The 26,992-nt window shown below is 39.5% G+C and overlaps 2 protein-coding genes, 1 long non-coding RNA gene and 1 other non-coding gene across 8 annotated transcripts; 3 read left to right on the plus strand and 1 right to left on the minus strand.

The window, feature by feature from the left end:
• Window positions 1-63: 63 nt before the first annotated feature.
• Window positions 64-2,043, plus strand: LOC118493429. Its single transcript, XR_004895381.1, has 2 exons — window positions 64-808; window positions 1,422-2,043. It is a non-coding gene; the product is annotated as an uncharacterized LOC118493429 (long non-coding RNA).
• Window positions 2,044-3,015: 972 nt separating this feature from the next.
• On the plus strand, window positions 3,016-8,970 carry si:ch211-199g17.9 (uncharacterized protein LOC108180085 homolog). Of its 2 annotated transcripts, XM_031296319.2 has the most exons (10): window positions 3,017-3,223; window positions 4,219-4,263; window positions 4,345-4,410; window positions 5,742-5,816; window positions 6,036-6,083; window positions 6,264-6,318; window positions 7,304-7,393; window positions 7,499-7,562; window positions 7,695-7,761; window positions 8,131-8,970. In XM_031296319.2, the coding sequence occupies exons 1-10, from the start codon at window positions 3,208-3,210 to the stop codon at window positions 8,232-8,234; spliced, it is 630 nt and encodes a 209-aa protein (XP_031152179.1). In that variant the 5' UTR covers window positions 3,017-3,207; the 3' UTR covers window positions 8,235-8,970. The 2 variants fall into 2 exon arrangements, with proteins under 2 accessions (XP_031152180.1, XP_031152179.1); XM_031296320.2 differs by lacking the exon at window positions 5,742-5,816 and having other exon boundaries at window positions 3,016-3,223.
• On the plus strand, window positions 5,471-5,603 carry LOC116047525. Its single transcript, XR_004104406.1, has one exon. It is a non-coding gene; the product is annotated as a U8 small nucleolar RNA (small nucleolar RNA).
• Window positions 8,785-23,092, minus strand: fam83hb (family with sequence similarity 83 member Hb). 4 transcript variants are annotated; one of them, XR_004895377.1, is made up of 9 exons: window positions 22,770-23,092; window positions 17,008-17,164; window positions 15,941-16,273; window positions 14,787-14,951; window positions 14,517-14,641; window positions 13,868-14,416; window positions 11,250-13,714; window positions 10,194-10,537; window positions 8,785-9,236 (listed from the first exon to the last, which is right to left on the minus strand). XR_004895377.1 is itself a non-coding variant. In XM_031296317.2 (8 exons), exons 2-7 carry the CDS (start codon window positions 17,128-17,130, stop codon window positions 11,272-11,274), a joined length of 3,738 nt encoding a protein of 1,245 aa, XP_031152177.1. In that variant the 5' UTR covers window positions 17,131-17,164; window positions 22,770-23,092; the 3' UTR covers window positions 8,785-10,537; window positions 11,250-11,271. The 4 variants fall into 4 exon arrangements, 3 of the variants coding, with proteins under 3 accessions (XP_031152177.1, XP_031152176.1, XP_035849053.1); XM_031296317.2 differs by having other exon boundaries at window positions 8,785-10,537; XM_031296316.2 differs by having other exon boundaries at window positions 8,785-10,537; window positions 17,008-17,200.
• Window positions 23,093-26,992: the final 3,900 nt, after the last annotated feature.

Consider the following 26,992-nt stretch of genomic DNA (forward strand, 5'->3'; position numbering starts at 1 on the left):
GTACGTACTTGGCAATAAAGCCCTTTCTGATTCTGATTCTGATTCTGATTCTGATTCTGATTCCTGCAGAGATTAAAAGAGAAAAATAGAGGGGAAGGTATCCGTAGCGCCTAATGATGATGCAAACCAGCTTTGCCTGAAGAGAAGTTAGTGCTAGAAATACCCTCCTCCTTCAATCTGTCTGTTTTCCCCAAACATATCTGTTCCTTTGAGTCCGCTGGTGTAAAGTAACTGCATGGCAACACAACTTAAGATGTGTTATGATCCTTTAGAGCTACCAGAGGAATACCTTTTAGCTTGCTTGTCACAGCTGTAAATAGTTAAGTGTATTACTGTATATGATATCAGTAACCCCAATCCCTGCCCCGAAAAGGCATGCTGGAGTGATTCGTATGGATGTTGCTTTTTGGGAAAAATTTGCTCGGATGTCAAGACTTCACTTACCCAGTACAGTAACTAAACTCTTTTAATGGCAAAAGAAAAGACCAATGTTGGATGTATATGACTAACATGACCATGACTTAATATTCATAAACTATACTTACAGAAAATATTTTCAAAAGGAAGAAAATTTATGTTTTGAAATGATTTCTATGATTGCAAAGCTGAGATGTCCCCTTTTTCCTTTTTGTCATTACTGACCTCACTAATTTCCTCTTATCTGGTCATTAACGTGAAGTGAAAATTTAGTGCTGTATTTATTTTTTCTCATTTCAACTAATGTGAAAGGTTAAAGTATTGGAATTTCTGACAATTTCTATACCAACCTGACCCAAGTTTTCACTTCTGAATTTTAACATATGAAGAAGTAGATCAGGGGTGGCCAACCAGTTAGGTATAAAGAGCCACAAAAAAAACCGCACCATAGCAAAAAGCCACACAACACATGCATGTCCACACTACAACAGCAACAGTGTCTTCCAGATCTAATGACAGTCATAATACATAGCAGTTTTCATAGTTTTTTTTCTCACTTAGATTGACTCAGTGGGAAACCTGACAGTCTTTGTTATCCACAATCCTTTTCAGGTCTTGCTTGAACTCGATTGTGGCCACTTGAAGCAACTCTCTCACTCATTTGTCACTAAAGGGGCTTTCAAACAATCTGATTCAGCAGTGAAAGGGTTAACGAGGAAGGTGATCTGTGGCCGCTGTTTTTCCTCAGGTTGCAGAATCTGTCCTCAAAACTCTGCTGCATTATTTTCCATTTTAAAATAATTGGTAAATGTATTGGCAGTATTGGCAGATGCATTCAAATGTGCTTTTTTTTTTACTTATCTGAAATACTGTATGTTTCAGAAAAGTTAAAAACAACAATCAACCAATGACACAGCCCACAGCCACACAGTAAGAGCCTCACAGGAGCAGGCAAAGAGGTGGTGGCGAGGAGGTGGCGAGCCACAGGTTCGCCACCTCTGAAGTAGATGGACGACGGATTTATAACTCATCGATTGATTGAACTTAATATAGATAACGGGTTGCTTTGAGGCTTCTTTAAGAAAGTGTTGAGGAAAACAAACGTGCACTGTTTGGAAATTTACAAAGACTTTATTACTTAAGGTGATTGTGAAACCATCACATACTGGTTACACTCCTAGCTAAAGGAATAAACATGCACTGGAAGCAAAAAAATACTCCCTGCACATAAACACACACAACTTGAATGCTATATTAACCATTCATATTTTTTATTCTGTACCTTATGTTTTGCTTTTTCAACTCATGCATGAACCTTTCCTCTCATTTTTCATGTGCTGATAATTCCCACTGTACAGGTATTCCTGTTTTGGCAAGAAACAGTGTTGTTTGCCAGCCCTGTTAGACTTATTTTTATTTTTTTTTTTTTAACTCTTGTGTTTTTATCTAACTAACGTGTACTGTACATAGAACTCCTTTAGTGGTTTGATGTGTATAGATAAAGAAATTGTGGGGCTTTGTAGGTCTGTTTGCATTGTACAGTATATTTGCATTAGCCTAAATCAAAATGGACCACATTCCTCTACACTGCTGTTAGCTTTTCATTAAAACTGGATACAATGTGAAGGTGTCGAACTTTGTTTATTCATTTACACAATCCCTTTGAAGACATTTTTCTGATAAAACTAAATGCCATAGGTATTGCTTGTATGTTAATTTATAAACATTGTTGCCATTGCATAGCTTGTCAGCCATAGAGCTGAGACTTTTTCTAAATATAATGGCCCACTCAGGGCATATGTTTACATTTCTAACCAAAGTTGAGGAATCCTTATTTGAGTTTTGTTATGTGTTCAAAATATTGCTAATTCATCATTATAATTTTTTTGTCTTTAATTGACAACGGTCTCAAAAATCAAGTATCTGTCAGGTTTAAGGCGTATGAATAGTGGATACGTTGTTACAGGCCCACATTTTGATTTAAAAGATTAAATGACCTTGAAATGCAAATTAATTTATTGAATTAAGTTATTTCCATTCAGCAAAAATATCATTACACAAAAGTGTCGATCTGTAAATAATGTGGACATTTGAAATATAAATCGGAGATAAGCTTTACCCTGTGTTAGCCGAGGGGGAGTTATCTTTATTCGTTACCTCCGCCGAGGAGGGTTTTCGGCCCAGCTTGTTTATTTGTTTGTTTGTTGTTTTTATATCAGGGTTACGGAAAAACTACTGGCCCGATTTTCATGAAACTGGTGGAGGGGTGTAGCATGGGCCAAGGAAGAACATAATACTTCCATGATTACGTGGCGGTTCGCAAATTATTTTTCACTTTCGTTAACATTGCGAGATAGGCCCTTCTATTAATACATCCATGGACAGGCCAGGGCATTTGTGCTGCATTCAAGGGGTGTCGGAATAATCGTAAAGATTATTTCCCTACTGGGATAAAATTCACACGCATTAATTGTGAAATGGAGCATACCAGAGTGCCCTTCTAGTTGTTGAGTCTTTTGTAGACAAGCAGTAATTGTTTTTCTTCCAGCCACTGGAACAAGTCTGTAACTATACTTTTCCTGCTATAAATCAATATATAAATATATAGTATTTTTTATATTAAAAAAATATGCTACTGTGGGGGGTACAGGCAGGCCGGTGCATGCGCACCGTGGCGCCAAACGGGTTCTGGTTCCGTCCTCGTGCACATAGGTGCACACGTCCCTTCAGATAAGGACGGTTAGGAGGACTCTGGATAGTTGAAGAAAAGACTCCTCTGACTGGATAAACATGAGCGAATTGGCAGGTTAGACGGCGTAAATTTAAGTTGAACTATACGTAATTATAGTAGCAAAAGTATACTGATTTTAAAATGCCTACAATAATTATTTAAGAAAACATTTAAGTTACTGCATAGCTAAGTAGTAACGTTAGCATCTGTTGGCTCTGTAAGGCCAACAGATGCTTTAATAAAACGGTGGTAACAGCATTGTATGCAGAATATGACTGCAAAGACGGCTAAATGTCAGTATCTTCCTTTGTAACTGGCTAATCATTTAGGTATCACCGTTAATTAAGTGTCATTTTAACTTAATTTAAATTGGTAAAGACTAAATTGATGTGTTAGCTAAAGGAGAAAGGTTAGTTAACTTTATTTGTGTTATCTTAGCTTAAAACTATGTTAATTTTAACGTTACGTTATCTCAGTTTGAGCCCATTTGTAAATTGCTGTAATGGTATTGTTTTTGCAGAAAGCTTAGCTAGCTAAGTAAATTAATTTAAACCCACCTAACCTTTAGCCATTTATTATTATTATTATTAACAACCTGAGGATATCCCTAACATTACATTGAGTGACATTTAGCTAGCTAGCTCAGTGGTTCCTAAACCTTTTCACTTGAAGGACCCCTAAACTGACACAAGTTAGACCACGGAGCCCCATTTGATAAGAATGTTGCTTTTAGATGTTTTATTACAGAAGGTGTATGAAACACATTACCAAAATAGTCTTACATTGTGTCATTGTGTTAGGCTACTTATGGATCGAATTATAGTGGAAATAAAGTAGCTATTTCTCTTTTTCCTGGGGTCTCCCTCAAGGACCCATTTGGGAACCACTGAGTTAACATAAACCCACCTAACTTTTAGTCATGTAACTAATAAGGCCAACCTGAAATTTAACCTAAACATTACATAGAGTGACACTTTTAGCCAGCTAACATGTGCTGTAGGCACGTTGGAACATGATGGGAAGTCAAACAAAAGTGTTTCACTTATCTAACATTTATTTTTATTTAACAGGATTCAACATTGAGGACTTGATTAATGTTACACCAATGAATGGAGGTAAACTTGTACAAAGTACAAATTAAACCAATCTTTAAAATCCCTAAACAAGGCTGATATATTTTCATGCCCTGCTGTCAGGTGGAGGAATGCAGCAGGAGCCCAAAGTTGAACAGTTGATGGGCAAATTAAGAAGGCTGCAACAAGGTAGTGTTTGACTGACCTTATGGCGTTTTTGAATTGCTAGTAAATCAGATATTTTGAATTCTCATGTGCACATAATGAGGTACTTCAGAGAGCAGTTAGTTGACATGGAGGGTATAGGCAGGCCTGGTCAGACCTAATAGCGACATCTTTCGGACAAATGGGAGATGTTTTGTTTTCTATTTTAGAATTGACACACATGCACTTCCTTTGTATATTGGATCTTTTCCCCTTAATTTGGGACAAAAACAATGCAGAAAATGCTTCACGTTTTCAATCTACTGCAAAGCATTTCGGTCAAGCACAAGGTACAAACCATAGATATATCTATTTTATGGGAATAAACAGTAGAAAGGCACGGCTGAGAAGTCACTGCCGCAAACCTCCGTCTTCGCGTTGAATTGTGCTTGTGTCGCGCATGCGTGGAGCTGTGGTACGAATCTTTAATAAATCGACGGTTAGCGCATTATTTAGCTGTTGTATTAAGAGATTAACCATTTGATCAGTACGAGTACTGTAATCATAATTATATATTCGCTAGTATGTAGGCTACAAGTCGGTCAGAAATTCAACTGGTGGTAACCTAGCGAAAGCAGAATGTGGAGTTAACATCTTGACATGTTAGTTAGTCTTTGTGAAGCTACACTTCCACTTCCGATGGTAAGTCGCGCAGTGTTTTTCTGTAATTACATCAAAGCTAGTTTATAAAAGACACGTGAACCGCGTGTAGGTGTCCTATAGAGGTAAACTGATCGTACAATGTGAAAACTCTTTAACACGGAGGTCTGAGATTGATAGTAAGCTGTGGGAATTTGCACCAATGAGAAGGCTGGTTGTGCTTTCCATATGCTAATGAGCACGCGTTTTCCTTTAGGTTTAACAGAAAGAATGGCATATAGAACAAACATCGTTACACATTAACGTAGTAAGGGTTTGAGTTTAAGCAAAACACATCAAACTGCATGTAACAAATAAAAGTTGAACGCGACCACGGGAATTTAAAACCGTGAGTAAGACAGCTCTACGCACTGAACATAACCGTTCTTACGTCAATGCTCTGGTATCTTCAGTGAGGTACATCCTTACCTGTTACTCCCACCAAGGAGTATCAGAACATGATGAATGGAGACTCATGAGATATGATTAATATCTCCATCTTGTAGGGAACAGCAACACCCTACAAGACCCATTCTGACTTTGTTGTGAAAAACAATATCATGTAGAAGTCAATTTTACAGGTTAATATGTGATCCCTGAATCTAGCTTTTGTGAAGTTACTAAACAACAAATATAATTGTTGTCATGTTGTAGTTACACGGTTTGTTTTATTCAAGGTAAAAGAGCCCTGGAAGAAGAAATTAAGGAATTCAAATCTGTCAGTGACTCTTTGCAGAAAGAGCTGGAAACTTGTAAGACACAAAATAATCTCTAATAATTGTATTTGATTTACATACAATACACTTATTGTACTTGCTGTATGTTGCTAAGATGTAGTCAAAGACCTACTAAAAGTATATAGTAACTGTATTTGCTATCCTTTAGACAACTATTTATGCCACATGTTATTTACCATATATGCTTATTTTATCATAGTATACTATTACTAGGCATTGTTGTTGTTTTTACAGTACAAACTGAAGCTTACAAACTGGAAGGAATCCATAAAGAAAAAGAAGGTACATACTCAAACAACTGTACATGTGTAATTGATTATAGCTTAATAAATATGATGATTTTAAGCCATGCAGAGTTAATTTTTTTGGTTGACTAGGTCTGAAAACAAATATGTCATCTATTGTATATACACAGCCAATACATATGAATAATCTGATGAGCTGTGTGATGTTTTTCTCCAGAGTTGTGCAGGAAGCTGCAGTTCCAGTGTGAGGAGTCTGAGCAGGACTGTTCCAGGTGAGTTCTGCACACTAACCAGATAAATAATAATATTTAATGTGTGTTTTTCTGAAGTCTGAACATGACCCGTTAACATTTTTCTTTGCGCGATATGTAACACTAGATGGCAGCAACTTATCAGAATCCTGGATATTTTTTTCTTTGAGAAATAGTCTGGTGTTACATCTTACCTGTATTTTTGGATCTACTGTGACATGTTGGATTGGTTTTCTTCAGTCCATTTGTACTGAATATTAAGACATTTCCTAATTATATATTAGTTAAATTTAAACTTTTAATAACAATGTACCATTTTAATAATGCATTTTTATTCAGTAACATATGTTGACTAGAGCCATCTCCACCAAGGTGGTTTGATATGATAACATTAAGATATGTACCTGTGTCATTGAATTAGTTTTTATAAAGCCTAATGAGAGTCTGATTGCATCCTGGACATCAACCACATATTTGTTGGTGACAAAACATTCCGTTCCTTCACTTCAGACTTTTGAATTGAATACCTTTGTGGCTCTTTGTTTTTCCTGTCAGTGGTTCTTTTTCTTTTTTTATGCTTGTATATGTTGTCTGTATTGTTTACTTTCATTGTTATAACTAATCGAATCCCCATTTACAAGTATTTACCTGGCAAGCATACTTTCATGTGTGATGATGTGTGATACAGTGTGATTGATTGTACCATACACAACATCCTTGGGTAGTACATGGCTTTTGTGTACTGTCAAAGGATCATGTGATGATGCTATTTTATATACAGCATTACACACAGCAGGTTCAAATTGTAATAGACTTAAGGGCACATTAGTTGCCGTCGATTTACTATATATGTATATGGGATCAAATGTTGTTATGAGGAATATGTTGCAGTCTGCGATGTACAGTAATCACTGTAAGTCTAGGGTGAAATGATGGTACAGGTGGAAATCTTTTATATTTCAAGATGCTTTTATCTTGTGTTGAGTGAGTTGTGTGTGTTGTGCAGGCAGTTAAAGCAGAACAAGAAAAGTGAGGAACTGCTGGAAGAGTACAGATGTGAAATCCAGGAATTCAAGCTTAAACACCGGAAGCAGCGGTACCTATTAACAGTGCAATGATATATTACTTTATTTTTTTAACATATCGAACAACCATGTAAATGTCAAAAAGAAATGAACTAAAGTCAGCCCTGTTTTTGCAGGATGAAGTTTGAAAACCAACTTCATCAGCTGATAGAGCAGCATAAGAATCTGCACTCTGTCTTTGTAAGTTTATCTATTTTATATCAAAATGAGTTTGACATCTATAATTTTTTCCCACATCTCTAAAACAGAATGATGAAAATGTGACTCATTGTTGATATTGTTAATGATGTTGTCCTTCAAATTGTAACTTAGACTCCAGAAAGGCTCCCACAAGAAATAGAGAGTGCTGGGAATACGAAAAGTCAACTGTTATCGGCTGGTAAGTACCCTCTCATAATTTATGTCCATCCTTCTGCAAGCAATGGTCCTCTTTCATAGCAGACATTTTGACTTGTCATAGTAGGAAAAGCACAGCTGAAATTGATAACCTTAACGATGGCTCAATTCCATCAAGTGTCCCAGTAAGCTATTTCAGTGAGTCAGCATGTACAATACCAGGGCCTCTCCTAAGTGGAATGCAGCCATCATTAATGGTTTTGAATACACCTGTGCTTTTCCTACTATGACGTGTCAACATGTCTGCCATGAAAAAGGTCTATTAAACGTTTATTCTTGAACATGCATTATTATATTGTTTTTTCCATGTCCAACCCCTTTGATCTTTGGTCTTTTTCTGTGATTCTTACAGAACAAATTAAGTTGGCTCAGCTGCATTGCCTCGATGAGGAGCTAGAAGAGATGAAGAAACAGAAGCAGCCAGTGACAACAGCTGCAGAGACTCAGGAGGAGTAAAACTGTTCGTAGGTCATTTTAAAGAATCAGAGGTAACAGTCTCTTGTTTTATTTCCAGTTAGATGCACTTTGATCACTTCTTGTCGAGTGAAAATCTCACAAATGGCAGCTTCTGTATTTCATCAGTCCAAGCGTTGAAATATCCTTCCTAACCTGTACGGCAAAAAACTAAAACTTTAGTTGACCAAAAATAAAAATGTAAACAGAATTTTAGTCACAACTTCAACTACAATTTATACCAGTGACATCCAAGTAAAATGTTTGCCTACCAAACTCTGTTAATTCCTGTGTCCTGGCTACTTTTCTGTAAGTATTTCATGCTTTTACATTAACTGTTCTGTAAGGCATGGGTTTGTTTTGATGTATTTATGAAACCTGAAATATTTTACATTGTTGCTGGTAAATAGTGTTTTTCAAGTGCCAGTAGTAGTATCCTGTATGGTACTATCCTCTTACTTAAATATTGAAATATTGTGTATTGACATAATATAAAGGTGTTCATATATCTAAAATAAAAATGTTGTGAAATTGTTAAAAAAATACACATGGGTCACATGGGTTTATTTTATGAATCTTAAAGAGCCTATAAATAAAAACAGTACAACCCTTCACTACAATATACACACATACTATGTGCACACAGCCACATTCAATTTCAGTTTGAAAGAGATTTAATAAACAACTTTTTTTGCAGTATTTCAAATACAATGTAATACTATCTGAGGTTTAAAAAAAAAAAAAGAACACATTGACCCCTGTGCAAATGATTTCCCCCTAATTAATGCCAATTCGTTTTTACAGCCAAGACCACATACTTGCATATTAATTACAAATAAACACAAGGCACTTCGATAGTACACTGAGTGTGGTCACTATCTAATTTGTCATTTAGATTATCAACAAGCCCTTTTTATATTAATATGTACAATATAATCCCTTATAGCAAACAGTGTAACCCCTGAAGTGTCCATATAGCAATTGATCCTCCAATCATTTGATGTACTGTAAAAAAGAAAAACACAATAAATGGTTTGATGCTCAGTTGAGCTCGCAGCCTGGGAACTGTACCATATAACTAAATCTTTGGTTTACTAGTGTTTACAGACCAACAAAGGAGTTAGCAGTCCTGCGTAGGGCGTAGGTCTCAGAAGTTAAGTAACTTATGAAAGGAGGCATGGCCCTGCTCCAGTACTGCAAAATGTAGCTTCTCTTTTTTTCTCTTCCTTTCCTTTATGCAGTAGACTTATTTAGAAGTCAACATACAGAGGAACAGGGGCACATTTTTTTTTAAAGTGATTCAGGGCAACTTAAATGCTTTACATTTTTATTTACATTGCATGAGACAAACACTAGTACACTTACATTTACCTCAACTCCTCTAATCATGAAAACCTACAGTCCCCTCTGAATGGTTATCTGACATTTTCAACTCTATGAATTGTGTCCACACCTTAATAGAAAGGCACATAACACTCTTGAGAGGGTAAAGTTCACGACAGGCTCTACTTTCTATCGAAAATCTGCCTCATCATTAGAATTAGACATAAACACATTCTCACATTCTGATATTGTCTTACTCTTCATTCTCTATAATCTTACAGACATTTCACTCTTTGTCAGTTATTCATGTCATTCCTTTCCCCTTCATTTTCTTATCTTTGCTTTCTGTTCTGGATTAATAATAGTCCTAACTTTGGTAATACCTTTGGTGGGCCATTGGCACACAATGAATCCACAAGGACACTTTCTCCCATTCAGTTTAAAACAAGTCCCAGCTACACAGACACTTGCAGAATCACACAACACTTGTACACATGCAGTCATACACCGCCATGTTTTCTAACTGGCATGGGTCTATTTTCCATCCCTCGGGTGCAATATGTACTGTCTTTCTTTTATCCTCTCTCATACTCCCCCAGTCACGTTTGTACAAGTTCAGTTTTATGTAAATTGCCCTACCTTTTTCCTCCTAGGTGAAACATTGGCCCATGCAGCCAGAATGCAAGTAGAGTCACTCTTCTTTCTCTCAGTCACCATATAAGGTCAAAGTAGTTCCAGGTCTTGGCACATAGGCACATTCCAAACCCAATGACTTCAGTTTATTTTCAGTATTTTTATATATTGTCTTTTCAAGTTGTATTACTTCGTGTGGAAATCCAGGAAAGGCTGGTGTTGAGCCACAGAGGTACTTTGAGAGTGGCGTTGGCACATATGGGCAATAGGTCTTTTTGATCATCTTACATAAATAGTTCCCATATAAAAGGTGGCTCCTCCATCTTTCGTTATCCAAGATTATTCCCCATCTATTAAGAGAACAACAGGGATAACAGTGAATGCAGTGAACAGTTCATGAACCTATTTCCGTCTGTCATTTACTGTCAATATTATGAAGGGACAGCATGTTCTGCTTTTCTTAAATACACTTAAATTTAACCAGTATACCAATAAAGGTAGGACCAAATTCAGTAGTATTTAAAATAGAATTACAATCAATAGCAATCATAGTTGTACTAGACTTCTATTGTGTAAATATAAAGCAATGAACATTAGCTTGTCCACCAAAATTTATTTTCACAGCTTAAAAGCAGACACTATGTTAAACATTCATTGTTTGGGAATAAAAACTACTTTCAGTTATACAAACTACTTAATTATTTCTGTAATAATTATAATATACATGATTGTTTATATATATATATATATATATTTCAAAGTCTTATTTCCATTTTCAAACTGACTGAACAAACTCTTAATTCAAAATCAAACATTTCGTAACCTAAACATGAGTTTAAACATATCTGATCATTTTTATGGCTCAGAAAGTTCCAAAGAGATTGTTCTTTCATATTTAAGTCTCTAATTGTACTGTACTCTCACAAGTGTACTATTTACTGCTGCGTCTGATTGACTCAGACAATACAGGATTTATATTTTAAACAGCTGGCTTTTTGTAATGTAATTTAATCTAAACCCCTGATTCCCCTAATACATCTACTACTTAAGTTCTTTACACACCTAACGCTACTTATGCCTTTGTTCATATCTCTTTCCCATCCACGCTGCAAGTATCATTCTTGCAGTGATAGACTACCTCAAAGCGGCTGTAGACCTTCTTTTCCTTCCTCAAACTCTCCATCCTCTTCAGCAATCCCTCCCGCTCCTGGACGTTGCCTGAGGGACGCAGAAATCGATTTTTCTTGATGGCGTTCTGTCCCTCCAGCCCCTTCTCCCCATCGTCACTTTCTTTGTCCCCTCCTGTTTCTTCTCGCTCCAGTCGGTTTTTCTGGCTGTTGGCCGAGATCTGCTCTAGAATGACTTTGGTGTCATCTCGTAGGTTGCTACTGAACAGAACAGAGCTGCCCGGGGCCTGGTATCGAGATGGGCCTGATATGCCGGTTGATGTTTTGTGATTGGCTGTAGTTTGGTCGGCAGTGGTAGATTCTTTATCTCTAGCTGATGAACTCAGCTTTTTGCTTATATCTTCAGTGATCTCTCTGACCGTGCTCATGCCCTTATCGTCTCCTGAAGATTTCTTCTCTTTATCCTTGGGCCCCAGTAATCCCTTTAGCCTCTGCGTCTGCTTCTTCAAGAAGTCGAGTGTCTTCCCCTCACCCTTTCCCTCACCAAGTGTGTTGATGGATGTATTAGATCCCATAACTTTTTGCAATCCTTCCCTGGAATCATCACGTGGCAGAGTTGAAGAACTTTTAGAGCGACTCTTTTTCAGTTCACTCTTCTCTGCATCAGTAGCGTCTGTGGTCAGAATCTCTTCATCACAGGAGATCCGACGGGGATTCAATCCTTTGAACTTCAACGGATCCCTCCTGAAGATCTTAGGTGAAGGAAGGGGCTTTAGAGACTTGAATATATCCTTCTTTTGACCATCTGATGCATTTTCCTCTTTTTGAAGTGGAGTTGTCTCTGAAGGCTTCAGGTAGCTTGCAGAAGGCTTTAATATGGGTGGTTTTGAGGAACTAAATGAAGATCTGCGAGTGAGCTCTGCCAATTTTGCAGATATGTCTATCTTCTTTGGTTCAGGTTCTGCTGAACTAACAGTTGGGATGTTTGGAGTCATTGCAGGTTTTAGGGGAGGTTTATCAGAAAGGTCTGGCTTTTTTTCAGCAGGCTCTGGGGCTTTGAGCGATGACTCTGTTCCCATTTTTGAGGCTTTTCTTTTGGCCGCCAGGTCTTGGAAATACTGCAGTCTATTTGCTGGGTCATTCATGTTCATAGATAATGATGTTGTGACATCAGATTTCTCAAAAGTTGGTGTTGTCTTTACCTCTTTGTTGGTTTTCTGAGGTTCTTCTTTTGCTTTAATCTCATCTTTTAATCGAATCTCCCTTTCCTCTTGCTGTCGCTCTTTCTCCTTCTCTTTTTCTTTCTCCTTCTCTTTTTCTTTATCCTTCTCCCTTTCTTTCTCCTTATCTCTTTCCTCAGCCTTCTTTCTCCACTCAAAAGGCTCACGAGACAATGACCTCCTCTTCTCTAGGATCTGGGCCACAATCGAGGAAGTGCGCACTGAGTTTAACTCCTCGTCTTCCTCTGTGGCTGGTTTTAGGCCCAGGCTACCACTGTGCATCTCTGCCTTGGACGATGTGAATATAAGCGAGGAACGCAGACGAGAGTTACGTTGAAGGAGTGGATTAACCCGTGTACGGAATGATTCATGTTTGGACAGGAAGAGATCTGGAGTCTCTTTCACCTCCACATCCACACCCACCTCCCTTGCTGCACCCCTCTCTGGCTGTCTCTCCCATTCCTTCTCAGCCTCCCTCCCTCTTTTCTCCAGTACAAATGGCTTCAAGTCACTGACTGACGGTAGCAGATCCTTGGTTGTTGTTGGGGCAGAGTCTCGACTGTTGCTCTCAGGTAACATGGGCTTTCCAAACCGTGGTCTCAAGATATCTGGTCTGGGTTTGGGGGGAACGTTCGGTGGCTCCTTTATTCCAAAGCGGGGAGCTGAGTTTTCAGTGCCAGTTGGCTGCTGAGATGGTGGAGGATCTTCAAATGCATCAGGCCCCAAAGGTTGAGTCACACTTTCTTCTCCACTGTCCTCATAAGTGCTAAGATAGGAATGGATTCTCCAACTCCTCATGCCTTGCTTAGCATCTGCATCTTCATCATGCTCTTGATCAGGTTGTTTGGCAAATGGTTTCTTCTCTGGTGGGTGGGGCTGTGTGGGTGAGCTCTGGCAGGCATACGCCTGACCTATGGTTGGCCTCCTATTGGTGGAATCTCCTACATACCTTCCAGCTAATGGAGGTGCCTGGCACCCCTCAGGTCCTCTCAAGTCCTCAGATGAAAAGTATTCTCGGTTATAGTTTCCAGGTGGAGGCTCCCGATCTGAGCGAAAGCTTGAATCTGAATACTGGTCAATGGAGAGTTGTGGAGGACGACCTCGAAGTCTGTCGTAGTGTCCCTTGCCAGAACCCGGCCCAGGCCCTTCATTGTAGTAATGGCTAGTTTGGGTCTGCTCCCTGTGAAGAGAATACGGAGTTTCTTAATTATTTGATTATAAATGTATTGTTATGTGTAAATACATATACTGTACTCACATAAGGTGGTGATGCATGTGATGATTCTAAATAATTCAGATTCCAAACAGTTGTAGATATTAAAGGGTTAACTACCTGTGAAAGTCTGTCTCGTCCAAATTATTCATGACTCTGTGCTTCATGTATTGCCTCGAAGATGAGTAGTTTTCCTGGGTTCCCTCTGCATAGCTGTGCCTCTTAAAGCCACTGGTACTTATCTCCATCTGCCTGGAAACTATGGACCTTCCCTGCTCCAGGAACGACTGCTGCAGACGAAACTGTTGCTGGGAATACTTTCCTATTGTAATTCCCACCCCAGGTTCAACAGTGTGACGAAATGGATCGTTCCTCCGGAAAGGAAGTGCAAGGTTATGATCAGAGTCTCCATAGGGGAAGGCAGAGGGAATCTCAGGCTGCCTTCGGTAACCTGTGGGGTTACGCAAAGACTGGGTCCTCTTTAAACCGAACTGGCTGCCTAAGTAACTGCTGGAGTCAGAGAGAGCAAGTGCTCCATCAGATGGGTCAATAACTAAAGGCTCTGACTGAGCAAAGAGAATGCGAAACTCTTCATCAAAGGTGGCAACCAGCTCCCCGAGGAAGAGGTGGGCGATGCAGCGATGGATCTTCTCATAGGACCACATGAAACTGTAAGAAAATAAGAAAGAATGGTGGAGGCAATTAAAGTACTGGCATTTACAGAATGAATGAATGAGTCTCGGGGATTTAATGAAAACAAATGACTCACCTGTAGTTGCCACTGAGTACAGCTTTGCAGTCAGCCAGTAGGAAACGATCTTTCACCTGCCCCTTAAATGATTTCCCCGTACGGGAATAATAGGTTATTCCTGCCACAGTCCTGACACGCAACATCTGTAAAACCAAATTTCAATCATGTTATGGACACACTTAGTGGAAATGATGTGTTATAAATAAGTAAATAACACAATAAATGCCAAAGGATAGACAACAGTGAGCCCAGTCTTTTTGAGAAAATGTAATGAAAAGGCAATCTCACAGGATGTTGGTCCAAGTTGACTTTGCAGTTGAAGACCATAGAGACAAAGTGATGGACTTCCTGCTCATCCAGTAGAATATAAACAGGAACGTGGCGTGCTGCTGCATCCAAGAGGTCCGCAAAAAGGTCAACATCTGTAAACTTGTCCATCACCACAGCAATAACCTGAAGCAGAACAGCAAACACAAGAAAACTAGTCAAGGTTCAGTCAATGTAATATGGTCTTTATTAGTTTAGTTTTATAATGATTTTAACTGAATAGGTAATATAAAATTGCAAAACGTGAACATTTACATCATTTAAAAGAACTTTGGCCTTGGCTGTTTATCAGCAATGGAAAATAAAACATTGAATTATGCTCTCAACCATATAACTGAAACAAAATGGGCATTTAACTACACTTAGTGTATCAGCAATACAATGTACGTTAATCTCTCCTAAATTTACACAATACACATTGCATAGAAAGATGAATGACTCCTGTCTCAGAACCTGTCTTCTATATGCATGTTGAAACACTGGTATGCCAGAACACAGGAGAGTCACACTTTTAATGTTGTTACAGTAAACAAGACAAACATGTACTCTATACACAAAGACAGAAATGGAGGACAGACAATGACACGGCCCACATCAACAGGTTTGACTGCCTGACATTTGGCATGTTCGTTTTGTTTTAATTATATTTTGAATTTAGCTAAAGGCCTGCCAGTAAGAAATTCATATGCAAGGGAGTGGTGGCAAAGTTGGCAGTGGCAGAAAAAAAGTAAGATTAAACTAACAATGAGATGGCATAACCAACACATACACTAGTCACTGGCAGCCGTTTATCTCAACTTTTAGTGTGAAAAGATACAGTTTGATTTGTACAGTTCATACTGATATGGTAGTAAGAAATGGTGTGTTAATTTATTACATCATAGGTTTCCCACCCATCACTTTTAGATTAGCTATGAAAAAGTATAGCATGTGCGTAGAAACAAAAGCATTGGTAGCATTTTTCACCGCTACGCGGTACGCGCGTTATAATAGGTTGGAATTTATGTACGTAGAATGCTTTGATCTTATCCTCAGATACCATTTTTTTCAGAATTACCTGCTGAAAGCGAACCGGATATGTAGGTTTAAGTTTCCCATCTCTGCCTTTTACTTACCTGGCGTGCATTCTTAATGAGTCTCCTGGCCTGCTGCTTGATGGTTGGCATGTCTGGGTCGGAGGGGTTGACTAGAGTGGTGACCTCTGTGGGCCCCATGAAGCTTTGCTGTGGCAGCGGCCAGCCCAGGTCCAGCCCCGGGGCAGCCAGGTCGGACTGCATCGGCCAGTAGGTGTCGGAGGAGCCATCAGCATCCTGACGTCCCTCATGGTATGTCAGCTCTGGGACGCTGGAGGTCTGGTTGGGCGTCTGGATTGTTGACTTAATGAATTCAATTTCCGACTGTGCCAGGAAACCGACCACATCCGCGGACTGGAGGAACTCATGGTAACCCTGTTGTGACAGGAGACACACTCAAATTCATGACATCATTAAACCAACATGACATCATGACTTCACGTAAACATACACGCCCACTTTCTTAAGCCAAGTGGTGTGTTATCTGTACGCATTTTGAGCTATCCACGTGTATGTCTACGCTGTATACAGAGGACGTAAACATACACGCCACTTGGCGTGTTATCGCGAGAAGAAAGCTACGGTTGGGTTTAGGAAACGTGACGCGGGTTGGGTTTAGGAAAAGAACAACGGGGTTGGATTTAGTAAAAGAAGAACTGGTTGAGTTTAGGAAACGAACAACGGGATCGGATTTAGTTAAAGAACAAAGCGACGGTTGAGATTAGGAAACGTGACACGTGGGACACGATCTCCGGTCTCCTGAGTGAAAGTCCTGTGGGTGAAAGTCCTGTGTTTTACCCATCCACCACCCTGACCAACCTCCCTATGCAGATTTTCGCCCTTTCATACTACTCGCTACGGCATCAATTCACACGCAATCGCAAGGTAATGTAACTCAATGTAGGCCAAACGGCGTTGATAAACACGCTAAAAAGCAAGTATGTGTCTTGATAACATGCCAATAATGGCATACGAATTGGCGTGTCATACATACGCCATTTCATGAGATCAGTCTGATTAAACCAATGTCTCAGTCTTTTTGAAGTATTTTAAATAAATATCCATACATACACACGTAAAAACACAGAAGTAGAAAAATGTAGTGTTACCTGTATGTCATTTTCTATCAGAGCATCAATAGCTAGGCGGTACTCCTCACGGTAATGTGGGGGCAGGTAGTTTGGGTCGAGGGGGTTATCGCCAATCGATGAACTCTGAGATCGATGTGCCATGGTTGGAGAGAGGGGTGGAGTCAAAAATCAGGGCCTGGGTGAGGAGAGATAAGGGAGGAGGAATTTAAACCTGTGCAGAAAGGAAGAAAAGCTCAGTGAGAGAAAACATTTAAAAATGTGATGCACAATGCTCTTATCAACTTATTCATATTTTTATTTGTTCAGGTGTCTGTACAGTTTGTTTGAGTGTTTTAGAAAAAAACAATTACAGGTTTCTTAGAGAAAACAGTTACATATTGCCATGTGTTTAATCACATTGCTTTTGTAGTTGCAACTAGATAAGACACTACTTTTCCATCAGTGATATACAATACTCATAATTCAACTAAATATTCCTCAGGGTGGTGAGAGGAAGAATGCTTTATGTCAGGATACACAAGTAGAAAGATTACCTATAACCCCTTACACAAAGAGTCTATTGTTGCTGAGTCAAACGGCTGTGCAGTAAGTTAAGGAGTATGCACACCTTAACTGGCACACAATACCACATGCTTATACTCTGGCAGGAGTTAATAGTTGTGACAGATCTCCCCAGAAAAAAAATAATTCCCAGCCGAGGGCCACGTTTCTAAGTTTACAAGGCAAATGAATGCAGTCAGTGCAGGTTCTTCTATGAATCACTAATAAATAAGTTGAGGTTGATGGTTTGCTTTTATTATTGCCATTAATATTTAATTATATTTATTATACATATTATACAAATACAAAGTAAATGTGGCACACTAAACTTAAAATAACTGTTGACAACGTATGTCATAATATTTGACTGGATGACCTTGGACAATAATAAACAATACAAAGACATAGTTTGCAACTTCTTTAGACAAAATACTTAACCCCAACTCATCATCATTTTCTGTCTTCTGTTGTTCACCATAAACTCAATTTTATAGTTAGACTCTGTGATTGAAAGATAACATAACTTCTTATTTATGGCATCACACACTGCTTAACTGCCCTTTTTTGTAACGTTGTATTCAGCAACTAAATATCCTGCTTGTGATAGCACCAATGATTAACTGAAATCCAATCTGGCTTGTGAGAAAATTACATAAAGGTAAGAACAACAGGATATCAAAAATACAATGGGAGTTAGAGAAAGAAGGGAGTGAAGTGAGAGAAAGGGAGGTGAGAGGGAGAGGTGGGAAAGGCATTTAGAGGTGTATAGACAGGTTCTCTCATATCTCTGCTCAGTAAATCTTCATGCTGGTGCGTCATGCTTCAAGTTGCTACTCAGTCCTCAACCTTTAAAAATTCTGGTTCAGTCATAACACACACACACACATTGATTTAGGCGAGCATGAGTATCCTATTAGCTGTGTCATGACTTGAACTGCCTTTAACTTAATTTGAGGTAGTGAAAGGAACATTGTAAATATCAATTTGTGAATGTGCAATAACTGATTGTTTAAATGAGAAAGAGAGGGTGGAGAGAGTTTAGGATTCACTTTGCAGATTCACAGACCTTAAGCGCCAAGTTCAACATTATTCACATAATTTCATCCGTGGATGAATCGATTTATTAGATACCAATTCTCTCACTCTAAGCCCAAACGAGGCAATCAGCCACCATCGAAAAACAAGATAGATGGAAGGCATAGACAACTTAGTTGGACAAACAGAAACTGTACAACAAGGGAGGATATAATAATTAGAGCTGCAGCGAACGCTTTTTTTCATTATCAATTAATCTGCAGATTATTTTTTTATTTTATTTTATATATTTAATTTTTTACAAGTAATCAATTCATTATTTGGCCATCCAATAGTTTGTCTGCCCACACTTTAAAACCTAAAGATGTTCAGTTTATGATCACATAAGAAAAAGAGAAGCAGCAAATGCTCACAACTGAGAAGCTGTAACAAGGCAATGTCTGGTGTTTTTGCTAGAAAAAAATAGTTGGTTAACATATAAAAATGCTGATTTAATTTCCAAATAATTAACTACTACTTTCAGCTCTAATAACAATAGCTGGTTCAATCCACTTTGTTTAGTATACGTTTTGCCATCATTATTTGGCATCTGTTAATCTGCTTTCAAAAGATGAAGTAGACTATCACCGATAAGGCTGGATTCCATCCCTCAACACAGTCCTGTGTTATTATGCACCATCAGCTGAGCCAGCCAGGACACCCCCTCGTTGATATTTAATGTGGTGCTGACAGCTGCACACTGGACGGGTCATCTGATGGGGGAGATCCGGGTTAACAAACAATTCCAGTATCCAAAGTAAGCTGGTGAAACTCTTTAATATCAGGAATATACATGTGTTCCTTCTGCACATTGCAGCTGTGGTTGAAACCGGAAGTGTTTTTGACTGTGGATATACTGTATCACCATGGAAACGTACAGTCTTAGGAACTATGGTTGATTGACAGCCTGGCTAACCTGGGGTCGGAGTGGGAGGGTGAGCAGACGTTTTGTAAGGTTGTACCTGCTTTAGAAGTGTGTGTGTGTGTGTGTGTGTGTGTGTGTGTGTGTGTGTGTGTGTGTGTGTGTGTGTGTGTGTGTGTGTGTGTGCGTGTGTGTGTGACGTGTTTTCTGTAAACTTCCACACACACTTGAGAGATCGGGGGTGATAGCAAAGGGCCCCAAGTCCTAACCTGCAATCACTTGGAGACACTGGTTTACTCAGAGGCCTGGTGAGTCACCGGGTAGCCCGGCCTGGCCTTGCCTGGGGATAACTTGCAACATAAATGTCTGTGGTGATTCATCTGCTGGCAAAATGGCTGACATCCTGTTTCCTTACTCAGTTTGAGCCATAGAAATTGGGCCTTTGTGGTGTGCTGTTCTCATTTAAAAGTTCCATAGTGGGCAGGGAGTCATGTTAGACGCACACGTTGCTTGCATGGAATAATTTTACTTCTGCCAAGTTTCTAAAATGGGAAAAATCACAACTACTTTGATGCATTTTGTTTTGTTCTTTATTTTTTAAAGAAATCTAGCCACCTGAGGCTTGATCTCTATACAAGTGAATTGTGCTGAGGCAGCAGTTATGTGTATACCTGAGGACTTGTGATAACAGCCATGAACTGAGAGATGTGCACCTGCCTGTGCTCGTCATAATGTTTAAACCTCAGAAAAGTCAGCTACCATGTGTAGCAACACAACAGCCACAAACAAAAACAAAAACACAGCAAGTGCTTTTCAAATTATGAAATGGTTAGAAATGCTGTCATTGCCTTTCAGTTAGAAAAATAAAGAGTGGTGTATCTAACGTTAATTTTCATTATCGATTAACTCCACCGTAGAGGAACACAGCGAACCAATGCAAATGGACCCTGAGGTGAATATGAGCTATCAAGCAAACCATTTTTTTAATTTGTCACATTTATGTTATCCCATCATCAGCTCAGCTAAGTGGGTGACTCAAGAGCGCATTAGCACCAAACAGAGCCCTGGGGTTTCTCATTCACCCTCCTGACATTTGGGTTAGTGCAGAATGAAGCAACAGAATAACACAATGTAAGATGCATGGCACCTCACCTGGCTGACTGCTCGGATATTCAAACAAATATTGCTGCTTTGTTTGTTGTTATAGCAACTTCAGTAAGCATTAAACAGTAGATAGTGACATGATGATAGGGAACTTACTTTCTCTGTTACTCCCTTAGTTATAACCCTTTCTGTTACCCACAAAAGGACCAGCCTGCCCTAAATGCACCATTAACAAAGCCAGTTTGAAACACTAAACCACACAGTGTAGGCAGGCAAAATCGACTGCAGCTCCTCAAGGCTGACAAACCCACTATGCTGATGTGCCCAATGTTTGCTCACTAAGCATGTGAATGGCTCATTCTTAGCATTCCTGCCATCAGAAGAGCGAGAGAAATAATAAGCGAAGAGCTGAGAGAAGAACATTTTTTATCTGTCTCAACATGTGAACCAGAGAAACAAGCCTGAGGAGACACAAACTATCAAGTACAAACTCCAAAAAATATTTTCGGCTTTCTGTCTTGTCTCCCACACACACGCATCTGAACACTGCTCACTAAACAAGCACTATGATTGATCTGGCATAGCTCTTCGGTCGATTCATTTTGTGCAATTATTCGGTGTGAATGCAGTTATAAAAGAATACCTGAAAACAGGTTTGGAGGGATGAGCCACTCATCTCCTGATGCTCCTGTCAGGACCTTTCAATGCCACTTTCGGCAGATTAACACACACAAACACAGATAAGAGCAAACACAGCACAACTTGTTTTTCTGTATAACATCACACCTCAGGGTGACTGTTGAATCACAAAAGACAGCTCAAGGTCAGGTTAATGTATACTGTATGTGAGGACAAATGCAGCACCTATCCTCCCTGTTTCTAGCTGGGTTTTACATAGCAGCGCTGCTAGAAAAACAGGTCCACTGAGGTCCTCGTCATCTGTTCCAACTGCCTTAAGATGTCTGTGGTTATCTTGAGTGGAAAACCCAACAATAAAAGCATAAAAATGCTTCTACTTTGCTTCTTCACTCCCCCAGAAGCTGATATTGCTCATACATGAATTACTACCACAGACAATGATCCCTTGTAACACACACAATGCAAACAAAGCTATGAATGGGATGCAGCCCTGGCCATATGGCTAGTGTGACAAGATGAAATCTATAATAAGAAGCACACATGCAGAGACAGGCCACAAAAAAAGCTTGCACTACAAACTTTTCCCCTCAAATTACAAACACATGTTGGATTATTCCTATCCAGTGAGTCACTTTGACTGAATCAAGGCAAAGCCTGTCAAGGTAAAGTTTGAATGAAAACTTTACTTGTTTGGGTCATTGCTGCAAACAAAATTGATGTGTGTGTGATAAAGATACTATGAGAGGCTATAGATCAAAGTATGTAGGAGACGACGTGCAGGGTGTCTTTCTTGCTCAACATACAAGGCTCCATGCTTAGAGGACAATAACTTTGTATGACCTCACCAATTATCTTTAAATTAGAGGCATGTCAAGTTAGCCTAATGACATGACCTGTAATCCGTACAGGGCATTGTGCAACCGATGCATTAGACATGCTTGTAAAAGTGTCTCTACCTTTTCAGGCATTATTTATTACCCCTAGAAAAAAAAAAAAAAAAAATAAGTAGCTGTTTTCCCTCTTCCTTGAATGTATTCAAAGGACAGGAGAAAGAGCAGCACAGTTTGTCAGTGCCAGCCTTCTGTGTGTTTAGACAATAACAATACTGTTCAGGTTTTGCAATGCACAGCTGCAGGTACCTGGATGACTTAATCCTCTATCAACTTCAGGCTGCGGGTGAGGAAAGTAACCAGCATTTCACTTTTTTATTCCACCCACATGAAGTAATGAATAGAATAGACACAACTAGAAGATATTAAACCAGGACAGGACACAATAGAATAGAAAATAATGATAGAGGATAATAAAACAGGACACAATATAATAGAATAAAGCAATATACAACAAGAATAAAATAATAAAGAATTAATAGTATAATAAGTATAAAGTATGAATTAGAATTAGAATAAAACACAGTAAATAATAGTGTACTAGGATAGGCTACATTTACAGTAGCCTAAAAGATAAAACAGGACAGAACACAATAGAATAGAATAGACCCTCTGTACATATGGTTCTTTTGTCCCATTTGCACTTTCAAACCTTTATTTCCACTCCATACCTACTAACTTTGCGGTAGAACTTGTCTCCTCTCTTTGTATCGACGGGTAGACTATCTCTCTCCCCGGTGAAACCGCCGATGTGCATGCGTTCCCTTCCCGTCGGCGCGTCACATTCCTCAGATCGGGCTACAACTCCACCCAAACCTCCTTTGTGCACCCTTCACTGCCAGCCTGCGAAGAAAGGAGACGCGAGGCCACACGGACTCCAGGCCCGGGCTGAGTGCTTCACTCGGCGGGGTGTGATCCTCCAGAGCCACCGCCACTATACGGCACAGAGCAGCGCGGTGAATGAGGAAGGAGCGGGACAACTCCTGCTAGGCAGGGCTTTCCCACCGGTGTGACTCCTCCCAAACCCGTTGATCACTAAGAACAGAAGATCATTGGAAGCTCACTCCCAGTGGCATATTTCAAAAGTGTTGGCCTTTATGTCATGGCTGCTAATTGGTGTTTTATCTAGCCCCAAAACTCTTTACATGTGCCAATTTGGGCCATTGTTACAATAAATCACCCTTCTAGCACTCACTTTTTAGACTGTCTTGTCTTTACACTGTTTTGCACTGGTTGTATCTTGGCACCTTATCTTGTCTTTTTGCACTTTATATTGCTGCCTTGTTGCTACCTGCTGCTTACTAATGTCATCCCTACTGTGTACTGGATGGGTTGACGCTAAAGTTATCTGGAAGAGTGGAAGTGTCAGGCAGCAGTTTAAAGCTGCACTATTTCATTTCTTCCTCATACAAATGAAATAATTCACAGTCAATAAAACGCACAATTTCTCAATTAAATACACTCAGCAGTTCTGCTGCTACAGCCTACTTAATATGACTCTTCTATTTTGTGCTCTTTTTGTGCTCGGCATTTGAGACTTACCATTATCCCGAAATAATTTGCCCCTTTTTAGCAAAAGTTATAGGCTCACTTTGGTTTCTTTGGAGACTATGTTCCCCACTGAAACATTATGTAAATGAGTCACCTGCTGTGTTTCTCCATGGCAAAACACTGAATCAGCAGGATCCAGCAGTTCCCCTTTCTAATCTTCTGCTACAGGCTTCACTGCTCAGTTTCTTTATGGGCTGGATTTGGGAAGCTTGTTTTTCTAAAGGCCATGAAGTGATAGTGCAGATCATACTAAGACACTATATGTCCTTAATATAAACCATCATTTGTAGATACTGGAGTTAGCAGATTGTTCTCACACTTTTGGCCAATAGGCGAATGACTATTTAATATGTTTCTGAATTTTCTGCTCGGGTGAGTTAATTCCAACATATTTATTTTGTATAATTTGAAGAAAACGTCTTCAATCTTAACCCTTTGTCTGTTTCACTCTTTTTATTTGTCTTTTTTTATTTATTTACTTTTTACTGCCTCTCTTTTAGATTCTCAATCAGCCCCTCTGTGTGTCACTCAATGCATTTGAATACAGCAGCAACCATGACATTAAAACAAGGCATAATACAGGCAAAAGTATACACGCTGTGTGTGTGTGTGTGTGTGTGTGTGTGTGTGTGTGTGTGTGTGTGTGTGTGTGTGTGTGTGTGTGTGTGTGTGTGTGTGTGTGTGTGTGTGTGTGTTTGCACTTGCCGTCCTTTGTCCTGAAACATGTGTATCAGATAGAACACACCTTGTTTCATAGCCCTCTGATAGCAACACACACACACACACACACATACACACACACACACACACACACACACACACACACACACACACACACACACACACATACACACACACACACACACACACACGCACGTATGAATGTGATTGTGTGTTCAGTCCTACTCGTAAGGGTGTGTCTCCTGTTTGAATGCACCTTGTAAGTTCCTGCTGTAAACTCAAACTGCAGGAGCCATGTTTCTGGGCTCTCACATTGCCTGTTTACTCTTTTAATTCATGCAAACGTGCAACTCTCAGCTTGACAGAGATATGAAATGAGAGTTGAGTTTTTGCATACGGCTGTGTGAGTATAACAAGTAGACTATGATTGTGTGCAATAATAAAGAATAGGCTATACTGTGTGTGTGAAATGATATCCCATGAAAGAAGTATGAGTGCCAATAGAGAGACAGAGTGTCTGCTTACATGAACAATCTCTGATAACAAACACTAGCAGGTATACAGACGCTGAAACCCAGGGTGCGGCCGCTCGAAGGAATTTGCTCAAGGCATCTTACCACACCCAATGCCCCACACACACACACACACAATGTCTTCCCCCCTCCCCCCTCTCTCTCTCTGTCTTCCTCCCTCTAGCTCTGCTCTCTCGCTCCCTGTCCTCCTTCTCTGAGTCACCTGGCAGCCATTGAACAGGTGTACAGGTTCAGGCAGAGTCCTGGCAGCAGCTAAATCCTGGCCTGCATCTCAACATGCCTGGCAGAGGAGTCTGCATTATCTGGGATGATTTGAATTCAAACAAGCTTTATTGACATGGCTGTGAGAGTTCAATGTTGACAATATGTATTATGCATTACTAAGGTGTTGGGCTACCACAAGCCTCCAAAACAGCTTCAGTATCAAATTCACCAATAACTTAGCAGGAATTTACTTCAGTACTTTAGAAAGTTAATACTCTGTGAGTCTGCTCTTGTCTAGTCTCTCTATTCTTTCTCTGTCTTAAACCTGCATCTCTGTGCCCCTGTGAGCTTTCCCAGCATGCTTTTCTTACGCTGTAATGTCACACCTGAGTATAAGGTGACTCTCTGGAGCCTGGGGCTCTGAGGTCATCTTTACACCACTGTGCTGGGAAGAAAGGTGCACACACGTCCACTTTAACACTATACAGTATACAGTCATGTGAAAAAATTAGGACACCCATGCTAAAGTTGAATAAAAATAGGAATAAAAAAGAAATCTTTTGGAAATTGATCTTAATGCCTTAATTAAAAAAAATTAGGAAAAAACCAATCTTTAAAGACACCAATTTTCTTTGTGAATGAATAATGTATCGTAAATAAATAAATGTTTTTTCTTAAAATACAGGGGGCATAAGTAAGTACACCCCTATGTTAAATTCCCATAGAGGCAGGCAGATTTTTATTTTTAAAGGCCAGTTATTTCATGGATCCAGGATACTATGCATCCTGATAAAGTTCCCTTGGCCTTTGGAATTAAAATAGCCCCACATCATCACATACCCTTCACCATACCTAGAGATTGGCATGGTTTTATTTCAGTTAGCCTAATAGCTGGTTTGATTTGCATTGAGAGATGATTTTATGGAAAGTACCCCATGCCAATCTCTAGGTATGGTGAAGGGTATGTGATGATGTGGGGCTATTTTAATTCCAAAGGCCAAGGGAACTTTATCAGGATGCATAGTATCCTGGATCCATGAAATAACTGGCCTTTAAAAATAAAAATCTGCCTGCCTCTATGGGAATTTAACATAGGGGTGTACTTACTTATGCCCCCTGTATTTTAAGAAAGAACATTTATTTATTCACGATACATTATTCATTCACAAAGAAAATTGGTGTCCTTAAAGATTGGATTTTTCCTCATTTTTTTATTAAGGCATTAAGATCAATTTCCTAAAGATGATTTTTTTATTCCTCTTTTTAGTCAACTTTAGCATGGGTGTCCTAATTTGTTCACATGACTGTATGGGTTGCTATGTATGTGTGTGAGGGGGTTGGCAGTGTTGTGTGTGTATATGGACTCTCATGCCAATGAGACAGCACTACATTCCCATTACCACCCACTATATAATGGCATTTTACCTTTGGTTTCTTTGTTCTGCATTGTGTGCGGGTCCTTTATTTCCTCACAGATCAAGATCCTGCAAATGAATTCTTCGAGAGAGAGTAAAACATGATCCTCAAAAAGTTAAACAATAAAGTGAATGTGGTGTGTGTGGGTGTAACTAAGATACATGATTACATAATTCCCATTACCCAAAGATAACACCCAAATAATCACTGACAAGTGAGATCTAATGAGTTTGACACACCTGCACGATGCGTGTGTTATTAAATGTGTGTGTGTGTGTGTGTGTTCCTGTTTTGAACAGAGCTCGAGACCTTGTCAAGAAACTCTGACAAGCATTACAATCAGTTTTTAGTACTGGGTGGGGCATCATCATGAACAATAAACAACTCAGGTAGAAGGAAAGTCCCCACAGTTCATTTAAAGTAAGTAAGTAAGTACGTGTGTGTGTGTGTGTGTGTGTGCGTGTTTGTGTGTGTGTGTGAGAGTGAGAGAGAGAGAGGACTAACGGCGT

This window comes from Sander lucioperca, chromosome 16 (assembly GCF_008315115.2).
Source record: "Sander lucioperca isolate FBNREF2018 chromosome 16, SLUC_FBN_1.2, whole genome shotgun sequence".
NCBI lineage: Eukaryota > Metazoa > Chordata > Actinopteri > Perciformes > Percidae > Sander > Sander lucioperca.